At 41.2% G+C, this 25309-nt stretch overlaps 1 protein-coding gene across 2 annotated transcripts in view; it reads left to right on the top strand.

Moving 5' to 3' along the window:
• Positions 1-23257, top strand: part of LOC144499677 (E3 ubiquitin-protein ligase RNF149-like) — a 49088-nt gene extending 25831 nt beyond the window's left edge. For both annotated transcript variants that reach the window (XM_078221945.1, XM_078221946.1), the window contains 6 exons: positions 1177-1427; positions 3083-3166; positions 6591-6673; positions 11051-11147; positions 17702-17894; positions 20323-23257. In XM_078221945.1, coding sequence (XP_078078071.1) covers positions 1177-1427; positions 3083-3166; positions 6591-6673; positions 11051-11147; positions 17702-17894; positions 20323-20393 — 779 coding nt within the window. In that variant the 3' untranslated portion in view covers positions 20394-23257. The remainder of the gene's footprint in view (positions 1-1176; positions 1428-3082; positions 3167-6590; positions 6674-11050; positions 11148-17701; positions 17895-20322) is intronic.
• Positions 23258-25309: the final 2052 nt, after the last annotated feature.

Genomic DNA, 25309 nt, shown 5'->3' with positions numbered 1-25309 from the left:
TGATAGTTCAGCAGAAATGGAGTACATAAATTAAAAATTGGTGAGCATATGCATCTTGCAATTAAGGAGAAAGAGAGGACTATCCGATGGTCACAGGGTTGCCATGGGAACTGTATAGGTGTCCATCCAGCTAGTAAGATGCCAATTATATTACCCCTATCAGTCTTGCCATCTCCACAGTTCCGGTAGAGTATCACCCCAGTAGGTCCATGAATTTTTTACAGGGGTAAGCTCTCTATTGCTAAGAACGTTATCTTGGTCCCCTGTATTTCAGAGGAATTGTAATCTTCCTGTGGACGATAAAACAAACTAAAGTTTAAAGTTTATTTATTAGTGTTATAAATAGGCTTACATTAACATTGCATTGAAGTTACTGTGAAAATCCCCCCAGTCGCCACACTCTAGCGCCTGTTCAGGTACACTGATGAAGAATTTAGCTTGGCTAATGTACTTAACCAGCATGTCTTTCGGACTGTGGGAGGAAACCGGAGCACCCGGAGGAAACCCACGTAGACACGGGGAGAATGTGCAGACTTCGCACAGACAGTGACCCAAGCCGGGAATCGAACTTCATGCCACAGCCACCTTTCTTCACTTAACAGCTTCCTCCCTTTGGCAATCGGTCCCTCCCTTTAGTCTGAAGGTCTAGTTTATTCAAACGTATTGCTCTTTTTGACCTTTTTGTAATGCCACCTTTGTGTACCTCTGTCAAATCTTACTAGGAGATATGCTTTAAAATTGCCACAAAATCTCATATGAGTCCTCTATGATTGTTCCTTTGGTTTTAAAAATTAGTCGGTACTTTTGGCAGCTTCCCATCCAGCTGCTTCAATTTTATTCCATTGTAAATTTATTGTTTCTTTTTATTCACTTCAACTCTTATATTGCATCGCACTTATGTTCAGCCAGTACCAGAAAGCTATGTGTGTGAGATAGGTGCAACACTATCGTAAATGTTTGTAAGTTTTTTGCTGAATTATTTGAATTAAACTGAAGGATGTGAGCATTAGGGAATACATTAATTTTGATGGAAAGTATGCTTAATCTCAATTCCTCCCATCGCTGTCTATTTTTAATTAGAATTCTTTGAATTGAGTCACTTTCTTTTGTCCCAGCTTTGCCTCCCATTTTGATATGGTCTGTTATCAACATTTGTTGTGTTTTCTTTGTTTTCAGGGACTGGAAATACAGTTGCAATCATGATCGGCAATTCAAAGGGAATGGAAATTCTGGAGTTAGTTCGTCGAGGTGTCCCAGTGATCATGTCCATAACCGTTGGCACCCGTCATGTACAGGAGTGGATGAGCTCTCAGTCAGTTGTATTTGTCATTATTGCTTTCATAACGATGATGATCATCTCCCTGGCTTGGCTCATCTTCTACTACATTCAGAGATTTCTATACGCAGGATCACAGTTTTCAAACCAGGTAAATATTTAGGAATGATAATTCTAAAAGTACTTTACCATTAGTTCTCTGAAATATTCACTTGAGGCTTCCAGTTTCGTATCTTTCAAATAAAGTATCACTTTGGGTGTCAATACTCTCCTGGTTAGTTTACTTAACCGGAGTTTTGTGAAATAATATGATCATCACAATGTTGGAAAATGAATACTTTCTCTTTATAAATTCAAGTTTTAAATTTTCCCCCTTTTTACCCCTTCTACAATTAAAAAGGTGAGTAATGAACTACACCCAGGACTATGTATAAATTATTTTCAAAGAGATGTGCCAATATAGGCTGAGGTTCTCCCATTCCCTCTGTGCTAATCTTTTAGCGCAGCAGGCCGGGAGATTGTTGCGCCGGCCGATTTGCAGGGTTTACAGGACTTGCGTCTCCCAGCATCAGATTTCCGGCGACGTCTGCTCCGCACAGGATGCTTTTTGATTTGATTTGATTTGAATTGCTTTATTATTGTCAGGCAAAGTCTTGTTTCTTGCGTGCTATGCAGACAAAACATGCCGTTCATAGAGAAGGAAATGAGAGAGTGCAGAATGTAGTGTTACAGTCGTAGCTAGGGTGTAGAGAAAGATCAACTTAATGCAAGGTAAGTCCATTCAAAAGTCTGACAGCAGCAGAGAAAGAAGCTGTTCTTGAGTCGGTTGGTACGTGACCTCAGACTTTTGTATCTTTTTCCTGAAGGAAGAAGGTGGAAGAGAGAATGTCCGGGCTGCATGGGGTCCTTAATTATGCTGGCGGCTTTGCTCCGGCAATACACAGGAACACATGTAGCTGGACGCTCCGGCAACACACAGACTGCAGCGGTTCAATACCATCTTCTCGAGGGCAATTAGAGATTGGCAATGAATGCCAGCCTCGCCAGCAACGCCTGCATCCATGAATGAATAAAAAAAACAAAAAATTCTTATTTTTTAATCAAGGGAAGTTTCACTAATTAATATTTGAGAATTGGGAAGGGGGGGGTGGGGGGAGGGGAGGGGGGGGGGTGGGATGAAATGGGATAGTGCCAGCAGGTGGGCACAATCTGATCATACCACTTGGACCTCATTTTACTTGAATCATTGTGCTGTGGAGACCAGCTGCTCATCTCCAGACAAAACAGATTTAAATTTCAGTCCATTTTGTTGTTGACAGCAGTCCTCAGGTTGCTCCTGCTCCTCCCAGCTCCCTGCATTCAGGTAATTTTCTTTTGGAAGTGATCTCCTGTGGGTTTTTTTAGCTGACACAAATTGGACTGCGTGCAGATTTGGTTGTCCTGGTTACGCTGGGCTGTTGCTGGCTATGATCTAGGCAGCTGGGTTTTGAGGAGTGGTCTTGAAATGGCTATGTATAGGGCCTAAAGCAGTTTCAGGTATGACTGTGGACCAGTATGGTGGGTGGTGCAATTTCAGTGTGGAATGTGTTCTCACCCTATGGGATAGATTGGACATCCATTTTACTTCTTTAAAACAAGCATAGTATCAAGCAATTTCTGTGCCAGGAAGTGCAGCTTGCATTGCTGGACTTTGGAGCAGGTTCTGCAAGTTCAAAATTAGACTCAACTTAAAATATGTAAGATATTAGCTTCAAAGATAATACATTCTCTTTTTTAATATAATCACTTTTTTTCATCTATTTTCAGAACAAGAAAAACAAGAACAACAGGAAAGAAGCCAAGAAGGCTATTAGTAAGCTGCAGCTACATACTGTCAGGCATGGAGATAGGGTAAGGCCCTATTATTGTACTCTGACTGTTGACAGGATTTTGATTTCAACTTTTTAGTTCCTGCTGGCAGTTCAGGGCCTCGTTAAAAATTTGACTTGTATCTATTTGCAGAACATAATTGGATTATTTTTCAGAATGCAAGATTTCCAATTGTATTATGATTTTTTGAATGACATTTTTAGTATATTTTCTTGTGTTTATACACTACCTCCAGCACAGGTTGTGGTCAGATATCTCCCCCACAGCCCCATTCCACTCATCTGCCAGTACAGTCTGATTAGCAACTCATAGATATAGAAGAATGTCTCCTCTGAAATTCCACCCCCATTGCTCTGATAGTGGATGACTAAAAATTGCCACTCTCCCCCAACACTGTGCGATGGTGCATGACTTTCAATCAGTATTTTCCTTTGTGGAATAGGTAAGATGTGGAGAAGGAGTTGTGGACATGAACCCGTGCCCCACTTTGCGGTACGCACCTTTTTGCTTTTGCAAATAGTATCCTGGGATTTTTTAAAATCCATCTGCGAGGGCTGTTTAATGTCTCTTCTGAAAGATGGCATCTCTTGACAGTCTGGTACACCCTCAGAGCCACCTGAGGTTATATACATTGACCAAGATTATATAGTCAAGATTATGGCCGGAAATTTCCAATTGTTCATGCCAGCAGGATCTTCTGGTCCTGCCAACAGCACACCCTGGCACCGTGGGATGCAGTCAATGGGAAATCCAATTGAAAGCGGCGGGACCAGAAGATTTTGCCATCGCTTCTTCCTTTTCATCTTTGGCTGGCACAGGCTTCGTCACTGTCCTGCAGTTGTTGGGGATGTAATACATTTTGGGAGGAGGTACAAAGATTAAGAGCCGATACTCGTGTAAAAACTTTGCAAAGTGTGAAAGAACATAAAGGCGTGGATTTCAAATACATAATTCACTGAAAGCACAGAGCTGGTAAATGTAATCGTAAAAAGAGCCAACTACTTTTTGAGTTTTATAAGTAGGAATGTATGGAATAGGAAGAAGGAAATAATGGAAAACGCATACAAAACATAAGTTGGCCACTATATTTGCAGTTAGAGAGAGAAATTTAAACTCACCTGATGAAGGAGCAGCGCTCCGAAAGCTCGTGCTACCAAATAAACCTGTTGGACTTTAATCTGATGTTGTGAGACTTCTTGATTAAATAAGGATGGGAAAGAATAGTATTGATGAGACAATTGAGATACATAAGAACAGAAGAACGAGGAGTAGGTAATTCAGCCCCTTGAGCCTGCTCCACCATTCAATATGATGATGGCTGATTTCATCTCAGCCTCATTTCCACCTTCTTGCCTGCTCCCCATAACCCTTCATCCCTCTACTAATTAAAAACCTATCTATCTCTTCTTAAATTTGTTTAGTATTCCGGAGTCCACTGCACACTGGGATAGAGAATTCTACAGATTCACAATGCTTTGAGTGAAATAATTCCTCCTTATTTCTGTTTTAAATCTCCCACCCCTTAACCTAAAACTATGACCTCTTGTTCAAGAATGTCCAACAAAGGGAAACATCTGCTCTACATCTACCATGTCAATCCCCGTTAGCATCTTATATACCTCAATTAGATCTCCCTTCACTCTTCTAAATTCCAGTGAGTATAGGCCTGAAATGTTCAGTCTCTCTTCATAAGACAAGTCCTTCATCCCTGAACAATCAATTAAACCTCTCTGAACAGCCTCTAATGCACTTACTTCCTGAAATAAGAAGACCAAAACTGTGTGCAGTACTGCAGATGTAGTCGCACCAATGCCCTATACAGTTGCAATAGCACTTCCCTGCTTTTACACTCTATTCCATTAGCAATGAGTGCCAACATTTAATTTGCCTTCATTATTACCTGCGTACTAACTTTCTGCAAGTCATGCACAAGGACACCCAAATCCTTTTGCACAGAAAAGGCCAAAAAGAAAATTATAGAATTTAAAATAAATAAATGAAATGTTTTCTCATTTTCTCTGCCTAGGGATCTAGTAAACCAGAAATGTTTTGTTTGGGCAGACCTGATGTGCCAGCTAGTCGATTCCTGCCAATTCATGTTTTATGTTTGTAGTTTTGACTTTAAATCTTCTTTTCCATCCATCATGAAAGTCACCTGTTTTCACCCTTGGCATTCTTTACCTAAATTCCCATCTGAATCCCTCTCATGCTGGAACATTAATTCACTCTTTGCCTGATTATACTAATATAGTAACCTGTCTGGTACAAAGTATTCCTTATCCAAACTTAAATCTTCCAGAGGATTCCTTAATCAAGCAGTAGGCCCCTTGCATATGATACATAGCGGCCTAATGTCAGTTTTAGGTAAACCCACAAGTATTGATCAATTTAATAATGACCCAAACACATCTCTGGCTCCGTGCCTTCCTATTGCAAAAATTGTCAGTATTGTGCCCGTAAGTCACTAAGAAAAATAGGCACACTACATACCAAATTCTATTCCAGTATCCTCTCTGGCAAAGAAGTGCTGAGGTGAGACGTTTACTCCATATAACTGTCCTATTTGTATAGAACTATTTAGGTGATTTCCCATGAGATAATACTCAAGTTCTCCAATTATGCCCTCCAGCTAATGTGCATCTTAAAATAGACGATATGGGGAAAATAAGCTAAATACTATCTAAAATGACACTAAAATTAAAAAACTGAAAGTAGACCACACCACAAATACTGTGAACAGTTTTGGTTCCCTTATCTAAGGAAAGATTACAAAGATGGCATTGGAGGCAGTCCAGAGAGGGTTCACTCGGTTGATCCTAGATATGGAGGGATTTTCTTATGAGTAGAGGTTGAGTAGGTTGGACATGTACTCATTGGAGTTTAGAAGAATGAGGGACAACCTTATTGAGACATATAGGATCCTCGGGGCTTTACAGGGTAGATGCTGAGAGGTTGTTTCCCCTTGTGAAGGAATCTAGGACCAGAGAACATAATCTCAGAGTAATAGGTCACCCATTTAAGACAGAGATGAGGAATTTCTTCTTTGAGGGTAGTGAATCTGTGGAACTCTTTACCACTGAAAGCCTGAGATAGAAAGATTTTTAATCAGTAAGGCTTATGGGAATAAATTGAGAAAGTGGAGTTGAGGATTGTCAGATCAATCATGATCTCATTGAATGGCAGAGCAGACTTGATGGGCCAAATGGCCTACTTCTGAACTTACATTTTATGGTCTTATCTGCAGCTTAAAACCAAAAATGCACAAAATCTGCCTTTATATCAAACATATTTGTTCAGTAGTGTAAAAAAAAAACTTAATCCTTGTCTTTTAAAAGGCACGAATGTGAATTGTTTCAACTGTAGAAAATAACTCCTCTCTGCAACACAAATAATTTTCAAAGAAGTTTGTATACAATATCTAACTTCACACTTTTACCCTTATTAGGAAGTAGATTTGGACATTGATGGTTGTGCTGTGTGCATTGAAGTGTATAGATCCCGAGACATTGTGCGAATTCTTCCATGCAAGTATGTGCCTTTAATAAAATATGTAATACATTAGTTTCAATATTTGAAACTGAAAGGACATGTCTGTATAATTGAGGCATCCAGATTCAAAATGTTGGGGGCAATTTTGAGCGCACCACACTCTCCGTCAGCAGAAATGGCGGTGGACCCAAAATCCAAAGAGCGCAATTCACGCTGGCGAGTTTCCAAGTTCTGATCTTCCCTGCCCTTTCGGTGGTTGGGGGTGGGGGACGTTATGGAGGTGAACACTCAGACAGCCAGCAGGGGGCACCAGAGAGGACCCAGGAGACACACACAAGTTCAAATTCAACATGGATATGTTCAACCTGGGGCTGCAGGTGCGGGTCTCAGAATCGCCATTTTGGGGTGAGGGGTTGGGAGGGGTCACTTGCAGGCCTTTTCTTCCCTTCATGTTGGGAGACTCCTTGCTCTATAGGGCTTGTGAAGCCTAGTATGTTTCTTGCCTCTGTTCCACTCCGTTGAGCTGTTTGGTCAGTGTTCTCTCTGTGCAGTGTGGTGCTGGCTTCTTTGCTGTCATCCCCTGCAGTTGTTGTGGAATAAGTACTGGGGAGCCATTTATATGGAGCTCCCAAGTGCTTGGAGCTCCATATAAATAAGTCATTACACAGCAGGTGGATCAGACAGACGATGCCACTGGAGCGGCGTGAAACTTATGGGAATTGAAATGAATATTAATGAGCTGTAAGATACGGCCTGAAAATGCGTCCTCGGCGCAAAAGACTCCATATTTCATTTTGCACCCTACACTGCCATTTTTGAGTAAGATTTTACTCATTAGTTCTGTTGTCTGTCCACAGATGCTGTCAGACTTGCTGAGGTTTTCCAGCATTTTCTGTTTTTGTTTCAGATTCCAGCATCCTCAGTAACTTGCTTTTAATAGTGACCACAATTCTGTTAGCTTTAGGATAGTGATGGAAAAGGATGAGTGGTGTCCCAAGGGTAAGCTGTTGGATTGGGGGAAGGCTAACTTTAGTGGGATTAGGCAGAAATTGGCAGCTGTTGATTGGGAGAGGCTGTTTGAGGGTAAATCCACATCTGGCATGTGGGAGTCTTTTAAGGAACAGTTGTTAGGGCTGCAGGATAGGCATGTGCCTGTAAAAAAGGATAGGAAGGGTAGGATTCGAGAACCGTGGAAAACCAGGGAAATTGAGGGATTCGAAAAAAAAGAAAAGAGAAGCGTATGTTAGGTCCAGGCAGCTAAAAACGGAGGGAGCTCTGGAGGAGTACAAAGAAAGTAGGAAAGAACTCAAACGGGGAATTAGAAGAGCAAAAAGGGGTCACGAAATGTTCTTGGCAGACAGGATCAAGGAGAATCCCAAGGCATTTTATTCACACGTTAGGAACAAAAGGGTTGTCAGGGAAAAAATTGGACCTCTCAGGGACAAAAGTGGGGAATTATGCTTAGAGTCCAAAGAAGTAGGGGAGATCCTAAATGAATACTTTGCTTCGGTATTCACAAAGGAGAGGATGTGTTGACTGGGAGTGTCTTGGAGGGGAGTGTTGACCCGTTAGAGAAAATCTCCATTACAAGGGAGGAAGTGTTAGGTTTTTTAGGGAATATAAAGACTGACAAATCCCCAGGGCCTGATGGAACCTATCCAAGGCTGCTCAGGGAGACGAGAGATGAAATCACTGGGCCTCTGACGCAAATCTTTGTCTCGTCACTGGACACAGGTGAGGTCCCAGAGGATTGGAGGATAGCTAATGTGGTCCCATTATTTAAGAAGGGTAGGAAGGATAACCCGGGAAATTATAGGCCGGTGAGCTTGACGTCCGTGGTAGGGAAGTTGTTGGAGAGGATTCTTAGAGATAGGATGTATGTGCATTTAGAAAGGAATAAACTCATTAACGATAGTCAGCATGGTTTTGTGAGAGGGAGGTCATGCCTCACTAACCTGGTGGAGATTATTGAAGAAGTGACTAGAATGGTTGATGAGGGAAGGGCCGTTGATGTCGTCTATATAGACTTTAGTAAAGCGTTTGACAAAGTCCCTCATGGTAGGTTGGTGCAAAAGGTTGGATCTCGTGGGATAAAGGTGGCTAGATGGGTGGAGAACTGGCTTGGTCACTGAAGACAGAGGGTGATAGTGGAAGGGTCTTTTTCCGGCTGGATGCCTGTGACTAGTGGTGTTCCGCAGGGCTCTGTATTGGGACCTTTGCTGTTTGTGATTTATATAAACAATCTGGAAGAAGGTGTAACTGGGGTGATCAGTAAGTTTGCGGACAACACGAAAATGGCTGGACTTGCAGATAGTGAGGAACATTATCAGAGGCTACAGAAGGATATCGATAGGCTGAAAATTTGGGCAAAGAAATGGCAGATGGAGTTCAATCCAGATAAATGCGAAGTGATGCATTTTGGTAGAACTAACGTAGGGGGGAGCTATACAATAAATGGCAGAACCATAAAGGGTGTAGATACACAGTGGGACCTGGGTGTGCAAGTCCACAGATCCTTGAAGGTGATGTCACAGGTGGAGAAGGTAGTGAATAAGGCATGTGGGATGCTTCCCTCTAAAGGACGGGGCATAGAGTATAAAAGTTGGGGTCTGATGTTGTAGCTGTATAGAACGTTGGTTCGGCCGCATTTGGAATACTGCGTCCAGTTCTGGTCGCCACACTACCAGAAGGACGTGGAGGCTTTAGAGAGAGTGCAGAGGTGGTTTACCAGGATGTTGCCTGGTATGGAAGGGCTTAGTTATGAGGAGAGATTGGGTAAACTAGGGTTGTTCTCACTGGAAAGACGGAGGATGAGGGGTGACCTAATAGAGGTGTATAAAATTATGAAAGGCATAGATAGGGTGAACGGTGGGAAGCTTTTTCCCAGGTCGGTGGTGACATTCACGAGGGGTCATAGGTTCAAGGTGAGGGGGGAGGGGAGGTTTAACAGGGATATCAGAAGGACGTATTTTACACAGAGGGTTGTGGGGCCTGGAATGCGCTGCCGGGCAAGGTGATGGAGGCGGACACACTGGGAACGTTTAAGACTTATCTAGATAGCCACATGAACGGAGTGGGAATGGAGGGATACAAAAGAATGGTCTAGTTTGGACCAGGGAGCGGCGCGGACTTGGAGGGCCGAAGGGCCTGTTCCTGTGCTGTATTGTTCTTTGTTCTTAAGATTGTTGAGTAATGCAAGTAAATCTGACAATTTCAGTGTGGCAGAAATGTGCAGGATGGCATGGATTATCATCTTTTTTTAGATGCATTTACATCTAATTTTTGGAAATTGTTCCTGGAAATGTCACAACTGGTGTTGGGTAAAAGATAGCAACCGTATAGTAGTGTAGTAAATGAAAGCAAGATTAGGTGAATGTCGATGGTGAGGGATAGTTTTTAGCACGTGTAATATTTACAGCTTGATGTTGGGTCTTCTACTTGACTTTGATGCCCAAAATAACCATAAATATCTTCCAACGTTTGCATAAATTGGGAGGATTCAAGTTTTGAGAAAATTTCAGATTATTCACATTGTCCTGTCACATACACAGCTTATAGATCCAATCAAATAGGCAAAGAGTTGATTTTCTTTTATTCACACCCAGATGGTTGTTTTGTAAATCATAAAATCATATTTAAGGCCTCAGCATTGATGCCTCCTTCGTTCCTAAAACCCTCCAAGATCTCTGCAGCCTCTAATTGAGAATATAAGAACATAAGAAATAGGAGTTGAAGTAGGCCATTGCACCTTTGCAACCTACTTCACAATTCCAGAATATCATGGCTGACTTCCTACCCAAACTCACTTTTCTTCTCCATTCCCAATCCCTTAATTTCCTTAGTATCCAAATACCTACCTATCCAACCTTGTTTTGAATACTAAATGACTAAGCACCCACCACTTTCTGGGGTAGAAAATTCCAAAGATTCACTACACCTTGAAGAAATTTCTCCTCATCTTAGTCTTAAAATGGCCCTGGCATGGTGATTTCAGGTAGGCCTGTGATAAATTTCTGCATTCCTGCCTGTCAGTTGTGCAAATTGAAGTGCCATTGTGACTTTAACCTCCATGTCCCACCCAGTAACCTGGCAGGATTTGGAATCATTGCAGCAGTCCATTCTGCAACAGAGCTCAGCCCAGGTTTCCTGCTGGCGTGGGCACTAAGTCCCAATTTGTGAGAATCACAGTCATTGTGTTTTAGCAGTCAATGTAATTATCAACATTGTTGCAATAGAAGTTACAGTCTTAAATGGATGTTTAGATATTCTTTGCCTCCTGTTTATGTAAATCTAATAGGAATACTTATAAACTAATTTGTGGAGAACATGACCAGCAAAACATGGCTGACTAGCTGTGGTTTGAAATCAGTTGATGTGCATACAACAACCTGTTTATGATTTGTATCTGTTCTTTAGGCATGTTTTCCACAAAATATGTATTGATCCATGGCTTCTTGAGCACCGAACTTGCCCAATGTGTAAACTCGATGTCATTAAAGCACTTGGCTTTGTGGTGAGTGATGGAAAAATAATTAGATGAAAATAATGGATTATCTGAATGGTGTAACATTAAAAGAGAAAATGTGTAATTTACAATGCCATATCAAGTGGCATCCTTGGCTCAGTGGTAGCACTCTTACCTCCGAGTCAAAACACTGAGCTTAAGTCTTCCCTCCCGAGAGTTGAGTACATGATGTCAGCTGACATTTCAGCATATCTCTAAGGAAGTACTGCGTTGTTGAGTCGTGCCACCATTTAGATGAAATGCTAGACTGGGACTACGTTTACCTGCACAGGTGGCTCTAATAGATCCCTTGGCAGTATTAGACAAAGAAGAACAGGGAGTTTCCATTGTTTCTTGATCAACATTCATCACGTAACCACCAGCATAATAGATTATCTTTTCCATCTATCTCATTGCTGTTTATGAAACCTCGCTGATGAATTTGTCTGTAACGCAGCAGTGACTATACTTCAAAAGTACTTCACTGCTGCAAGTGCTTTGGGTTGTCCTGAGGACATGAAAACTGACAGAAATGCAATTTTTTTTTTACTGAATATGCTGTTGTATATTTTTCAGTAAGCAGACTGAATAATTCCCAAAGGACAAATGAGAATATTTGCCAGTTTATATAATCATTAATTCACTTTCGCACCCCGCCCCCCCACCCTTTTTTTTTTTGCCTTTTTCACTCCACTTTTCTCTTGGATACTTTTTCCTTATTAGGGTAAGGATTCTTTGGGACTCATAATGATAAATGTTGGCAGGCTATTTAGTCACAGGAAGCATAACAATCAAGCCCTCAGGTGTCCTTGCAGACTTCCAGCAGAGGCACTAGCTAATGAACAGAAGTGGAAATTCTGACTGATTTTCACTTCTCTAATCCAGGGGGACTGACGGCACAGTCAGTGGCACAGTGGTTAGCATTGCTGCCTCATAGCATCAGGGACCCAGATTCGACTCTGGCCTTGGGTGATTGTCTGTGTGGAGTCTGCACATTCTCCCTGTGTCTGTGTGGGTTTCCTCCAGGTGCTCCAGTTTCCTCCCACAGTGCAAAGATGTGCAAGTTAGGTAGATTGGCCATGGTAAATTGCCACCTAGTGTCGAAAGATGTGTAGGTTATTAACCAGGGTAAATGCACGGGCTTGGTGGTGGGAGGAGAAATGCTCTTGTAAATTCAATGAGCCAAATTGCCTCCTTCTGCACTGTAGGGATTCATTGGTTCTGTGGTTCTTCATCCATGTGGCTTAGCCACTCACTAAATTTTTGCAGTCGTCAGGAGACAGATTATTCTGTTTGTGCCACTCATTTAAGTTAATATTTGTTTTTTTTGCAATATTTATATTAGAAATTGCCTTGGTAGCAGATCCTTTAATTAACAATCCTGTGCTGAAATATCAGCCAACATCAAGTGTACCAGAGGCCAGATAGATTGAGCAGAACATAATGCTGTCCCTGGAAGTGGGCTGGGAAGTTGGGGACATGCCAAATAATCAGTCAGGAAGGCTCGGAGTGGACTGCCTGTCACTTTCCAGACTTTCCACCAATTAGCTTAGGGGTGGGAAGGGTCAAGGACAGCCTTAATGCTCAGAGGTCAATTGAGGCTCTTAATTGGATACTTAACGGCCTCATCTTCCTACCACTGCTAGAATACCAGTGGAGGGATAACTGCATCATGTGGATAAGCTACCAGCTGTACCTTGGTGGGCCTGATGGCAGACTGGGCAGGGGACGCTGAGCAGAGAGACTCACTGTATACAGGATCCCCTGCCCCTAAAGCCTACCATCCATTCCATGGCCTTTAAACTGACCATTTTAACTTGGTCCCTGGGCTCCTCACCCCTTCCTGCAGTACTGGTATTGGGCACTGTTTCTTGTGGCACTGCTGCTTGAAGGTGAGGCCACTACCCTGTGGATCCAGGAATCCCAACACTGACCAGATTTTAAGTTTATCTATTAGTGTCACAAGTAGGCTTACATTAACACTGTAATGAAGTTACTGTGAAAATCCCGGAGTCACCACGCTCTGGCACCTGTTTGGGTGTACAAGGGAGAATTTAGCGTGGCCAATGCACTTAACCAGCATGTCTTTCAGACTGTGGGAGGATACCGGGCACCTGGAGGAAACCCACTCAGACACAGGGAGAATGTGCAGGCTCCACACGGACAGTGACCCAAGCTGGGAACTGAAGCCGGGTCCCTGGCGCTATGAGGCAGCAGTGCTAACTACTGTGCTGCTGGTGTCTGATTGACCTATTTTTTGTGTCAGAACATCTGGGAATGGCTACTGTGGGGTTGCCATCAGCTCTCCAGCTGGTGGGTGAGCTGCAGCCATTAAATTCAGTCCATCATGTTGTAAACATAATAAAACTTCATTTGGGATTAAACTGTTAATAATTGTCATATTAGTAGGAACCTTACAACCAATAGAGAAAAGAAAATTTCTATCATGTTAGTTTGAATTAAACTTAGATCCTGGAGATAAAAAGACAGTTGACTAACCAATTGGTCAACGTGGGGAGGTGGTGGCATTGTGGTATTGTCACTGGACTAGTAATCCAGAGACCCAGGATAATGCTCTGAGGACCTAGGTTCAAAACCCACCGTGGAAGATGGTGAAATTTGAATTCAAAAGAAAACTAGAATTAAAGATACAATGATGACCATGAAACCATTATTGTTCTTAGAAAAAATCTGGTCCACTTATGTCCTTATTATCCTTACCTGATCTGGCCTACATGTGACTCTAAACCACAGCAATGTGGCTAACTCTGAAAGAGCAATTAGAGATGAGTAATAAATACTCGGCCAGCCAGTCCATAAACTAATTTAAAATTACTTTTTTTAATCACTGAAATGATCTAACTGTGATTCTGAGGTCTTATATAGCATGTTTGAATTCAACTGTAGTTTGAGTCTATGGGATTGATTTTTACTACCTTTATTAACCTGCAGTTAATGGAACTATAATGATCTAAAAAAAAAATGGATTGGTAGCTTTACCTTTCTGTTAATACCAGCGATACAGTCATCTGCATATGAAAGTGGTCTACCATTGTGTGTCTAACACACCTGCCTGTTTCAGGTAATAGGCCACATTTAACATGTAATAGAACCCTGATTACCATTTTTGATTTGAAATGGTCAAAGTGATCAGTTCCATGAGTGATGGAATCATAGAATACATCAAAAGCATGCATCAAATTATTTTGTGGACCCCAGAGGAACAGGATCAGCTTCAGTGATTTAATCTCCATCACGTCTTTTCTTAATGTCTCTTCCCCAAATTCAGCACCCTCTTCTCCCTAAATTTTTTTCTTCATAACTCTCTTTCATCCATATTCACAAACATCCCTTAAACCTCATCATCTCCCCTTGCCACTGCCATGGTCTTAATCATTGGCAGGCAGTTCAAAATCTCTTTCTTCAAGAGAGACAAAGAAAAGGAAAGAGAGAGGGAAAGGAAGAGAGAAGAATTCCAGCTCTGAAAATTTGCAATGGAGTTAGCAGCTCAAAGAGAGAGAGAGAGACGACAGCTGGAAAGTTTGAAGGAAAATGCTCTCTGCCCAGTAATAGTCCCTATCTCCCTGTCCGGAACACTCTCTGAGGCCCATAAGTACACTTGATTCATTCCCAGATTTGAAAAGAGTGACATCCTTTCTTGCCACTTTTGAGAAAGTACCAGGACAGTTCAAATGGCCATCAGATATCTGGATGTTTTTAATTCAAAGATTCAATTCCAGGAGAGCCCAATAAGCTGACTCCATGCTAATGCCTGATGTGTCCACTAATTATGGAGACCAAGGCTGCCGTCCTGGGTGCCTATGAGTTAGTCCCAGAGGCACATTGCCACCAATTCCAGGTAGGGTGGTAAAGAGTGGGAAAGATACCCATGGACTAGACGGGAAGAGCAGTGAAAATTGTGAGGTAATGCACTTGGGGAGGGCTAATGAGGTCAAGGATTACACTATGAATGGTGGGATCCTGGAAATACTGAAGATCAGAGGGAAATTGGAGCGCCTATCCACAGATCCCTGAAGGTTGGAGGGCAGGTGGATATGGTGGTTAAGAAAACATTTTGGATCTTGCCTTTATTAACCAAGGCATAGAATACAAGAGCAGGGAGGTCATGCTGGAACTGTGTAAAATGCTGGTTAGGTCACAACTGGAGTATTTTGTGCAATTCTGGTCACCACATTATAGGAAGGATGTGATTACACTGGAGAGGGTGCAAAGGAGATTTATCAGGATGCTGCCTGGGCTGAAGAGTCTGTACTATAAGAAAAGATTGGATAGACTGGGGCTCCTTTCCTTGGAGCAGCAAAGGTTGAGCGGGGACCTGATGGAGGTGTATAAGACTTTGAGGGGCATAGATGGGGTGGATAGGAAATCACATTGTCCATTAATAGAAGGTTCAATAATCAGGGGGCATAGATTTAAGGTAAGAAGTAGAAGCCTGAGAGGGGAAATGAGGAGAAGCTTTTTCACCCAGGGGGTGGTGAAAGTCTGAAACTCTCTGCCTGAAAGAGTGGTTGAGTCAGAAACTCTTATAACATTCAAGAAGTATTTGGATATTCATTTGTGCTGCTATAACCTCCAGGAATGTGGGCCAAGCACTGAAAAATGGGATTATTGTAGTCTGATCTTTGTTACCACTGTGGACATGATGGGCCGAATGGCCTCATGTGCTGTAAAACATCTATATTTCAATGCTTTTCTAATGCCTCTAAGAATCCCATGAGAGTTCAAACTGATGAAACAAATTGCGTTTTTCTGGTGGGTCCACTCTTTAAAAATCCAGCACATTTACTAGGGATTGCACGACTTGATAATGTCCGAGGAATTCATAAACTGCTTATCCTCCAACCTACAGATGCACTTGGAGGAGTAAAGAATCCTCACAGCTGAGGATGCGGTCGTCACAGCAGACAGCAATTACCACATGGGCCTGGAACCTCAGGCAAACCCTTTCCAAACCATCCCCATAACTATTGGAAAGATAAGCAGGGCAACATAGATAGGAAAGGCTTTCCACCCAGAAAGGAAGATACAAATGAAAATGCGAGAAGTCCTTTAAACTGCTTTGGGACACAGGGGCCACTCAGTCCTTGATTTTGGAGGGATCAGTGTCTAAGAGTAAAGTTTTACTACAGTTGTGCAGGACATTGGTGAAGCCACGTCTAGGACTGGAACTTACCAGCCCTAGAGGGACGGATTGGGAAGTGGAGAGTGGGGGGGAATGGCGAAGGAAAGCAGAGTGAAAGTGCCCAACGCTATGGTATTTTACTAGTGGCAAAGCAGGTGGAGGCCAACTGAACAACTTAAATGGCCAATTACAGACCTCTTCCTGCTGCCAAATGGGCACTCTGGCCTTCTTGAATCCTGATGGCCATTGTGTGGGCTTGTTGGTGAGGGTGGTGTGCATCCTCCTAACCAAGCACCCTATGGCACATGGAGGGGCTCATTGTGGCAATGGCTGACCCCACAACAACCCTTCATGCCCTCACAAACCTCCGTCATACCCCCCTTGCTGGGTTCTGCCTGACTGGTCATTTGTTGGCTGGGAGGACAGCCTGCTCCCATGGTGTCCTCTCAGCTATTGAATGTCCAAGTTACGCTGAACTGCCAGCTCTTTGATTGGAATCTTTGGCAATCTCTTGCCCAGAGAGCTGTGGATACTCAGGCATTGTGTTTAATCAGGACAGAGTTAGATAGAATTTTGGGTATTAAGGAAATTGCGGAATATGGGGATAATGTGGGAAGGTGTAGTTGAGGCTGAAGATTAACCATGATCTGGTTGAATGGCACAGCAGGCTCCAAAGGCCTATTCCTATGTTCTTATGTTTCTGTGCAATTGATGCAATCTAATTAAACTGCTGCCTACCTAACTGGGTCTCCTGCAAAATGAAATTACTTCCTTCCAAAATTGCCGTCATCAAACATCCACCCTGACCTGCTCTGTCCTTACAAACTGCAATCCTTCACAAATAACCCTGCAATTGACATTCTGCGTTCTCTGTGCCTGTGTGTATTATCCCCCCTCATCCTCCTTGACCTCACTGCAACCTTTTGGCATGGGGATCCACAGAGACTATGACCAATGCCCCTACGCATTTTTCCCATTTGCGATAGATCCTTCTTAATGTTTTCATTCCTAGCTATCTGATAATCACAGCATATCCAGCAATGAGGTCTGTCCTCCCCCATGCACTGTTACATTCAGAATCCCCAAACTGACATCGCTGGCCTTTTATTTTCCTCATCTCGATGCTGCCCCACGTGCTTCAATCCTTTGCGCAATTAGCAGCAGTTGCTTCAGCCACATAGGTCCCATACTCCAAAGTTTCTTCCTGAAACCTCTCTGCTTCTCCAATTTCCTGTTTTTTATAATCTTCATAAAAACCCACCTCTCCAACCAAAGCTTTGGTTGCTTGCCCTAATCTCTGCTCCTTTGGCTCTGTTTTTTAAAAAATATGCCTCTGAGGTGGCGAGAAATGTTTTTCTACATTAAATGTCTTTTGTTATTGTCTTTATTGCTTACAGCTGTGTTTTAATTGTTGGACTAGGTGGATGCGCATGAAAATGTTGAAGTAGTTATACCAGAAGCAGCGCCTGACAGTATCCCAGCTGGCAATTCAAGTGTTGCTTTACAAGAAGGAGCAGGAGCTGAAACAAGCACCTTCCCAAGCTCTTCAACATTTGAGTCACTACAGCATGATGATAGACTAATGGAAGAGGATGAAGCTGCAGCTTTAATTGGTAAGGATACTTGTTCAGTGTTACTGACTGTGTAAAAAAAATTTCAGCTTCAAGTAAAGTCCCACAGATTAAAGCATGTGGTGTTACTAATGTGACAAAATCCTGCTGATTTTATGTGCAAGATTGTTTCAACTGGAAACATGGGTTTCGTGTGGTGTATTTATTTTGGATTATTAATAAGAAACATTTGCAAAAATTGTGAGAACTCAAACCCCTCTTTCTTTAAACAACAAAATTATTTATTAAAGTACAAGAAAGATAATGAAATAATACACAGAAACAATCTTGTGCTACAAAAAATTAACCACAAACCTGTAGTTCTTCACAGACCATAAACACATAAGCATCTATTTTGCCCGGAATCCTTAACTTTACTGAGACGTGTCCATTTCCCAAACAATACTCATACATCTATTGGTCAAATCAAGCCAGTGACTAGCACACTATGCAGTTTAAATGACCAGGATTGGGAATGGTCTTTGGTTAAGTGAAGAAAACTATCTTTTACACAAACTGGCTTCTGCCTTCAGTGTTCCATTTGGCTGAGCTGTTTTCTGAAAAGGCTTTCTCTCTCTCTCTCTCGTGTTGTTGCTTCTTCAGCACTTCTTCTGCATCTTTGTACTGCTTCCTAACCACGTTCCTCTGACTCCTAAAATGTATCGATCTCAAAGAACATCCCGTTCCTTTTTCTGCCCCAACAATGTTAAAAAATACATGATGTGGAGATGCCAGCGTTGGACTGGGGTAAACACATTAAGAGTTTTAACAACACCAGGTTAAAGTCCAACAGGTTTATTTGGTAGCAAATGCCATTAGCTTTCGGAGCCCTGCTCCTTCATCAGATGGAGTGGATATCTGCTCCCAAACAAGGCACACACAGACACAAAATCAATTTACAGAATACTAATTAGAATGCGAATCTTTACAGCTAATCAAATCTTAAAGATACAGACAATGTGAGATTCTGCAAGTCTCACTGGCTGTCCTGTCTGGAGACAATACACATTTCTTTAACCTGTGCCTAATGCTCCCTCCACTCACATTGTCTGTATCTTTAAGACTTGATTAGCTGTAAAGATTCACATTCTGATCAGTATTCTATAAATTGATTTTGTGTCTGTGTGTGCCTTGTTTGGGAGCAGATATCCACTCCATCTGACAAAGGAGCAGCGCTCCGAAAACTAATGGCATTTGCTACCAAATAAACCTGTTGGACTTTAACCTGGTGTTGTTAAAAAAAATACATGGCAGTTTTGATTTAACTTTTGCACAAAACAATACTTTCATTTTATGAACAGCCTAATGTTTCATGACCCCAAGATGCAAACATTGACCAAAACCGGTACATCTCATGAATAATAACATGAATAGTACATCTCATTAGCAACCTTTATTGAATTTCTTTCAATTGTTTGATAAGGTGCTGCATGGGAAGCTTATTGTTAAAATTAAGGCTCACATAGTGCAGAAGCAGAGGTTAAGTTAAAGGAAATAAGTTGGTGAATAAAGCTTTTTGGATGCATTTCAGCCTAAAGGAATGTAAACACTAAAGTCAGTGTTGGGTCCATTACTTCCCTTTCTCACCCTTACTCTGCTTAGGTATGAGAACACCGTTTATATAATAACAAACATAAAAATGGAATTGTGATTAATTAAATTTGGTGAACAACAGGAATGGCTCTGAAAAAGGAGTGTTGTGAAATGATTTAATTCGTAGATTTTTTTAAAGCTAAATTGTTTTAAGAACTTTAAAAACTGTTTTCTCTGAATATTTTAGCTGTTACTTTCACCCCATGTATATTCCCTATCTTTAATTAGACTAGAATCTCTACAGTGCAGAAGGAGGCCATTTGGCCCCAATGATCCTGCGCCAACAACAATCTTACCCAGGCCCTATCCCCGTAACCCCACATATTTACCCTGCTAGTCCCCCTGACACTAAGGGGCAATTTAGCATAGCCAATCAACCTAACACACACATCTTTGGATTGTGGGAGGAAACTGGAGCACCCGGAGGAAACCCAAGCAGACACGAGGAGAATGTGCAAACTCCACACAGTCACCCCAGATCAGAATTGAACCCAGGTCCCTGGTGCTGTGAGGTAGCAGTGCTCGCCACTCTGCCACTGTGCTGCCCATTATAGACTAATAGCTAATTTACATTAGCTCTATGTAAACATTTTTTAAATATTTCCTGTAAAGATCATTTAATGTAATTGGCTGCTTACACAGCCTGATGACATCACTTCCACTCCATGCTGTGACTACCAGGAAAGAGTGCTGCAATAATTTGCACTGCCATTATGTGGCGATAGAGGTGAAATTCTCACAACTTGTAATCTGGTGCAATATATGATCAACTCATCTTTGAAACTTAAAGCTTTTCATCTTCCTAGAGTTTTATATTTTTTCTCCTTTTTATTTCTAGAAGCGAATTTAGAAAATCAAATAAATAGTGACAGTTCGTCTTGTCCCATTGGATGTCCAGATGCCAGATGAATATTTTTGAAGAAAATAATTTGGAAATCGTTTTTGATTTAAAGCACATAAGAGGCCATTTGTGGATTCCTAGAACAGAAATAAAAATGCTGTTTAATGTACAACAAAATACTAGGTCATGCATTTTTCATTAATTTAATTGCAGCTCTAACTGATTAAAATAACATTAGTTGAAATGGAGAACAAATGGATTATGCTTTATAGCGGTGAATATGTTGATTTAATAATACATGGGACTCCTGCTTAGTCGCTGCCAAATTCCTGTTCTTCCACTCTCGGAAAAAAAAGGTACTTTGAACTTATGGTGAAACTGGAATTGATAGCTTTTAATCACTGTTTGGTTACAAATGTGTCCATTTTGTCTTCAAATATTTTTCTCTATGTATTGTGCAGCCTATAAAATATATTTGTAAATATGCTTATTTTGATTGAATTTAACCTTAACCAATTTTACAAATGTTTTGAGTGCTGAAGAGTTACTTGTACTGTACTCAGTTGTCAGGTATTGTCAATTTTAACTAGGAACCTATAATGTTATAAAGAAGCATTAATCTATAGTACTGGTTTGGTCCTCTATTTTCTTTAGTGTTCAGTAGTTTTGTCTGTAAGTAGCCATTCCTCTTTAAGGATATTGTATGGTAATTTTGCAACTGTATAGATAAACCTATAATGACGAAATACATTCTCTATTAAAATGCACTAAAAATATAGAAGAATTAAAAAAAGCATATGTTAAAATTCTGATTATCACAGCTGTTGTAAAAGACTTCATGATGTAATTAGATCAGAATATATTTTACTGAGGTTCAGGTATTGTGTCGAATTAGCTGTTCTGCAGACATCCTAGAATTCCTACAGTGCAAAAGCAGGCCATTCGGTCCATCGAGTCTGCACTGACCCCAAAAGGGCATCTTACCCAGACCCCATCCCTGTAACCCCACATATTTACCCTCCTAATCCCCCTTTAGCATGGCCAGTCAACCTATCGTGCACATCTTTGGGAGGAAACCGGAGCACCCGGGCGAAACCCGTGCAGGCGAGGGGAGAATGAGCAAACTCCACACAGTCACCCGAGGCCGGAATCGAACCCGGGTCCCTGGAGCTGTGAGGCAACAGTGATAACCACTGTGTTACCATACCGCCCCAATGTCCTGAACAAAATGTCCTGGGACAAATATTGCAAATTGTTTGCTAAGGATATCCATAAAAAGTAATGATAAACTTAAGAACCTCAGACGTTATGAAGCAGTGATGCACCTTTATCAGGTTAAAGCCAATTACAATGTGCATTATTGCAATACTGTGACACCACATCATACAAAATAACTAAAGGACATGACTTGAAAGTGGCAATATTTTTTAATTAGGCCAAAGAGTAAGATCTTGCGTTTCTATTTCATTTCGGTGTAAAAAAGCAATAAAACCTTATGCCTTATGCCAACAAAATACAGTTTATAAATGCATAATAATTTATCATTCTCTAAACCTTTTATTTATATAATGATTTGACTATCACTTTGGAAAGTATATTGACTTTAGGAGCACTTGTGATAAGATACAACATTATATTATTCTCAAGTAATTTGAAAACAGGTGTAACAAAACAATGCATTCCTAATTGTTATAAAATTATTCAATATTAACCACATGGAATGACAGAAGTGTTGCAAAAGTATGGAATTGTAAGGAAATTTGAATCTGGATAGCAAATTGTGCAGGTCATAATTGACTAGCATTTTATTTTTAAAATGAGGCCCAGATCAAAAAAGTGAAGTCCAAAAAGTACAGGGGCTTTTCTACTTAACATATTAAATGCCAGCAATGCATTACGACAGGATGCAATTTGTTGTAAGAAAGTTGTAGCAAGACTGTGCCGACAACTCCTTTATTGGAAATTGCTTCAATCTGTCATTTGTGACTGGCCAACAGCACCACTTAAATATCTCTTTATTATTATAATAATTGTTGCAAATAAAAATAGGTATTTGCAAGGACTTTAAAGACTAGAGCCTTATGGTGAATTTTTATACATGCAATAAACACACTTTGAACTGTGCATAATATTTGATTTTTATTGTACTTTTCAATTACAGTGTGTTTTTTTAATAAAATATGTTCAGAAGTACAGATTTGAATTGCTCAAAGCTAAATTCTAGGCCTACTATCCATAGATCTTTTTACTCCTTCAATGTCCTTTCTAATTTTATCATTTCCTCTTAAGAAAATACTAGGATGTAGTCTTCACCATTTCCAGTTTCAGTTGTTATTGTCCTGAAATATGTGACTCTGCCTGTTTTTTAGCATCAGAACTAAGTTTAACCTCGTCATGTGTAAGCATTTCATCAGAGTCACCAGAAAGTAATCTGTCTGGCATTAATGCTCAAGTTTTCTGCTTCTGTACTCACCAACCCACTCTTTTTTTTACTGAACGAAAGGGGAATGGAAATCCTACGGCATTATTCAAAGGCTAATGGGGAACATACCCTGCCCCCCCTTCAATTAGCAACACACAAAAAGAACATACTAAACAGATCATTCAATTGGTACTGTGTGTAGCATCTTGCTTTGTATGAAATGCATCATATAGTTCAGCAATGAAATACAAGTTTGAGAACAACACAAAATGTAGCCTATTACCTGAGGCAATATTAAGTAAATTAAAGAAAAGTTGGAAATAATTATTAAAGGTTTGGAATTGGTCTTTGGTCCACCGCTTGTAAATCAAGTTTACTTTCCTTTGTTTCTATTTTATCAAAAACTTGAATATGAAACCACCTTTCTTCAGAGCAAAGCTAATCTGATCGTAATACAGCACTGTTATAATGCATTATTCTTGCAATCTAATTAAAAAGTGCTAAATCAGACATGTTAGTATTGTGTAATTCCTTTATCAATTCTACGAATTGTTTTGTAAAAAGAATGGTACATTACTCATTGAAGAGTTGCTAAATTAAAAAACTGCAATGTCGAAGATCTTTTGATAGATCAGGTTGAGTAGAGCATCTTAAATGATTTATAAATGTGAACAGAACGTGTGTGATTTGACATGATGAAACAGTGGGGGGGAAAAAAGAGACATCCTTTACTATGATCAACCTTCAGTCTGACAGATTGAATAAGGAGTGGTATTGATTATATTTATTGATGATGCTATTTTGCTGCACCTACTTTGCATGCCAATATGGATGCAATAAAGAATGAGAAGCTGTCAAATAAGGATAGGCTGTCTACTAATCGACTCCCACAGTTATCCTGACTTCACTGCTTCCCATAAGCACTCCATTCCATTTTGATAAAGGCAAAATACTGCGAATGTTGGAAAATGTCAGCAGGTCTGACAGCATCTGTGGAGCAAGAATAGAATAAAGTGACTTGGAAAATTGGCTCTATTCTCTCTCCACAGATGCTGTCAGACCTGCTGACATTTTCCAGCATTTTGTTTTTTTAACCATTCCATTTTCCCAGTTGCTCCATCTCCAATGTATCTGCTCTGAACATACAACCTTCCACAACAGTTCCTTTTTCCTTAACTGAGGAGTGTTCCCTCCACCTCACCTCCCCAGCTGCGGTTGACAGAGCCCTCAAATCTGCCTGATCAATTTCCTGTACTTCTGCTCTTAACCTTTCCCCTCCTTCCCATAGCTGCAATAGGGTAGTCCTTGTCCTTACTTTTTACCCCTTGATGTCACTTTCTGTCCCACAACCTCCACATTGAAAGGACTATCCTTCGCCATTTCTGCTGCCTCCTGCATGAAGCCAGCACCAAAAGAGTCTTCACCTCTCTTGTCAACATTCTGAGGGGACTAATTCCTCCGTGACACCCTGGTCCACTCCTCACTCACCCTCAACACCTTGTTCTCTTTCTATGGCTCCTATCCATGCAATCGTAGGAGGTGTAGTACCTGCTCTTTAACCTCCTCTGTCCTCACCATCCCAAGGCCCCAAATTCTCCTTCCAGGTGAAGTGGAAAATTACTTGTAATACTTTCAATTCAGTTTACTGTATTTGCTGCTCACCATGTGGTCTCCTCTACACTGGAGGGACCAAATGTAGATTGGGTGACTGCTTTGCGGAACACCTCCGCAAAGTACGACCCCGAGTTTCCGGTTGCTTGCCATTCAAATTCATCATCATGCTTTCATGCTCGCGTTTCTGTCCTCGGCCTTCTGCGATGTTCCAGTGAAGCTCAACACAAGCTGAAGAAACAGTACTTCAGCTTTTGTTTAACACTTTACAGCCTTCTGACCTCAATACTGAGCTTAGCAATTTCAGACCATGAACTCGGTCACCCATTTTGATTCCGCTTTCCTTCATGTGCTGGTTCATAAGAACTAGGAGCAGAAATAGGCCATCTGGCCCCTCCATCCTGCTTTGCCATTCAATAAGATCATGGATAATCTTTTTGTGGATTCAGCTCCACTTACCCACCCGCTCACCATAACCCTTAATTCCTTTACTGTTCAAAAATCTATCTATCTTTGCCTTAAAAACATTAAACGAAGTAGCCTCAACTGCTTCACAGGGCAGGGAATTCCACAGATTCACAACCCTTTGGGTGAAGAAGTTCCTCCACAACTTAGTCCTAAATCTGCTCCCCCTTATTTTGGGGCCATGCCCCCTAGTTCTAGTTTCACCTGCCAGTGGAAACAACCTCCCTGCTTCTATCTTATCTATTCCTTTCATAATTCTGTATGTTTCTATAAGATCCCCCCCCCCTCCATTCTTCTAAATTCCACTGAGTATAGCCCCAGTCTACTCAGTCTCTCCTCATAAGCCAATCCTCTCAACTCCAGAATCAACCTACTGAATCTCCTCTACACCCCCTCCAGTGCCAGTATATCCTTTCTCAAGTAAGGAAACCAAAACTGTACACAGTACTCCAGGTGTGTCCTCACCAGCTACTTATAGAGCTGCAA

This window comes from Mustelus asterias, chromosome 10, assembly GCF_964213995.1.
Source record: "Mustelus asterias chromosome 10, sMusAst1.hap1.1, whole genome shotgun sequence".
NCBI lineage: Eukaryota > Metazoa > Chordata > Chondrichthyes > Carcharhiniformes > Triakidae > Mustelus > Mustelus asterias.
Note: the sequence above shows the minus strand (reverse complement) of the source record. Positions and strands in the feature narration are given on the sequence as shown.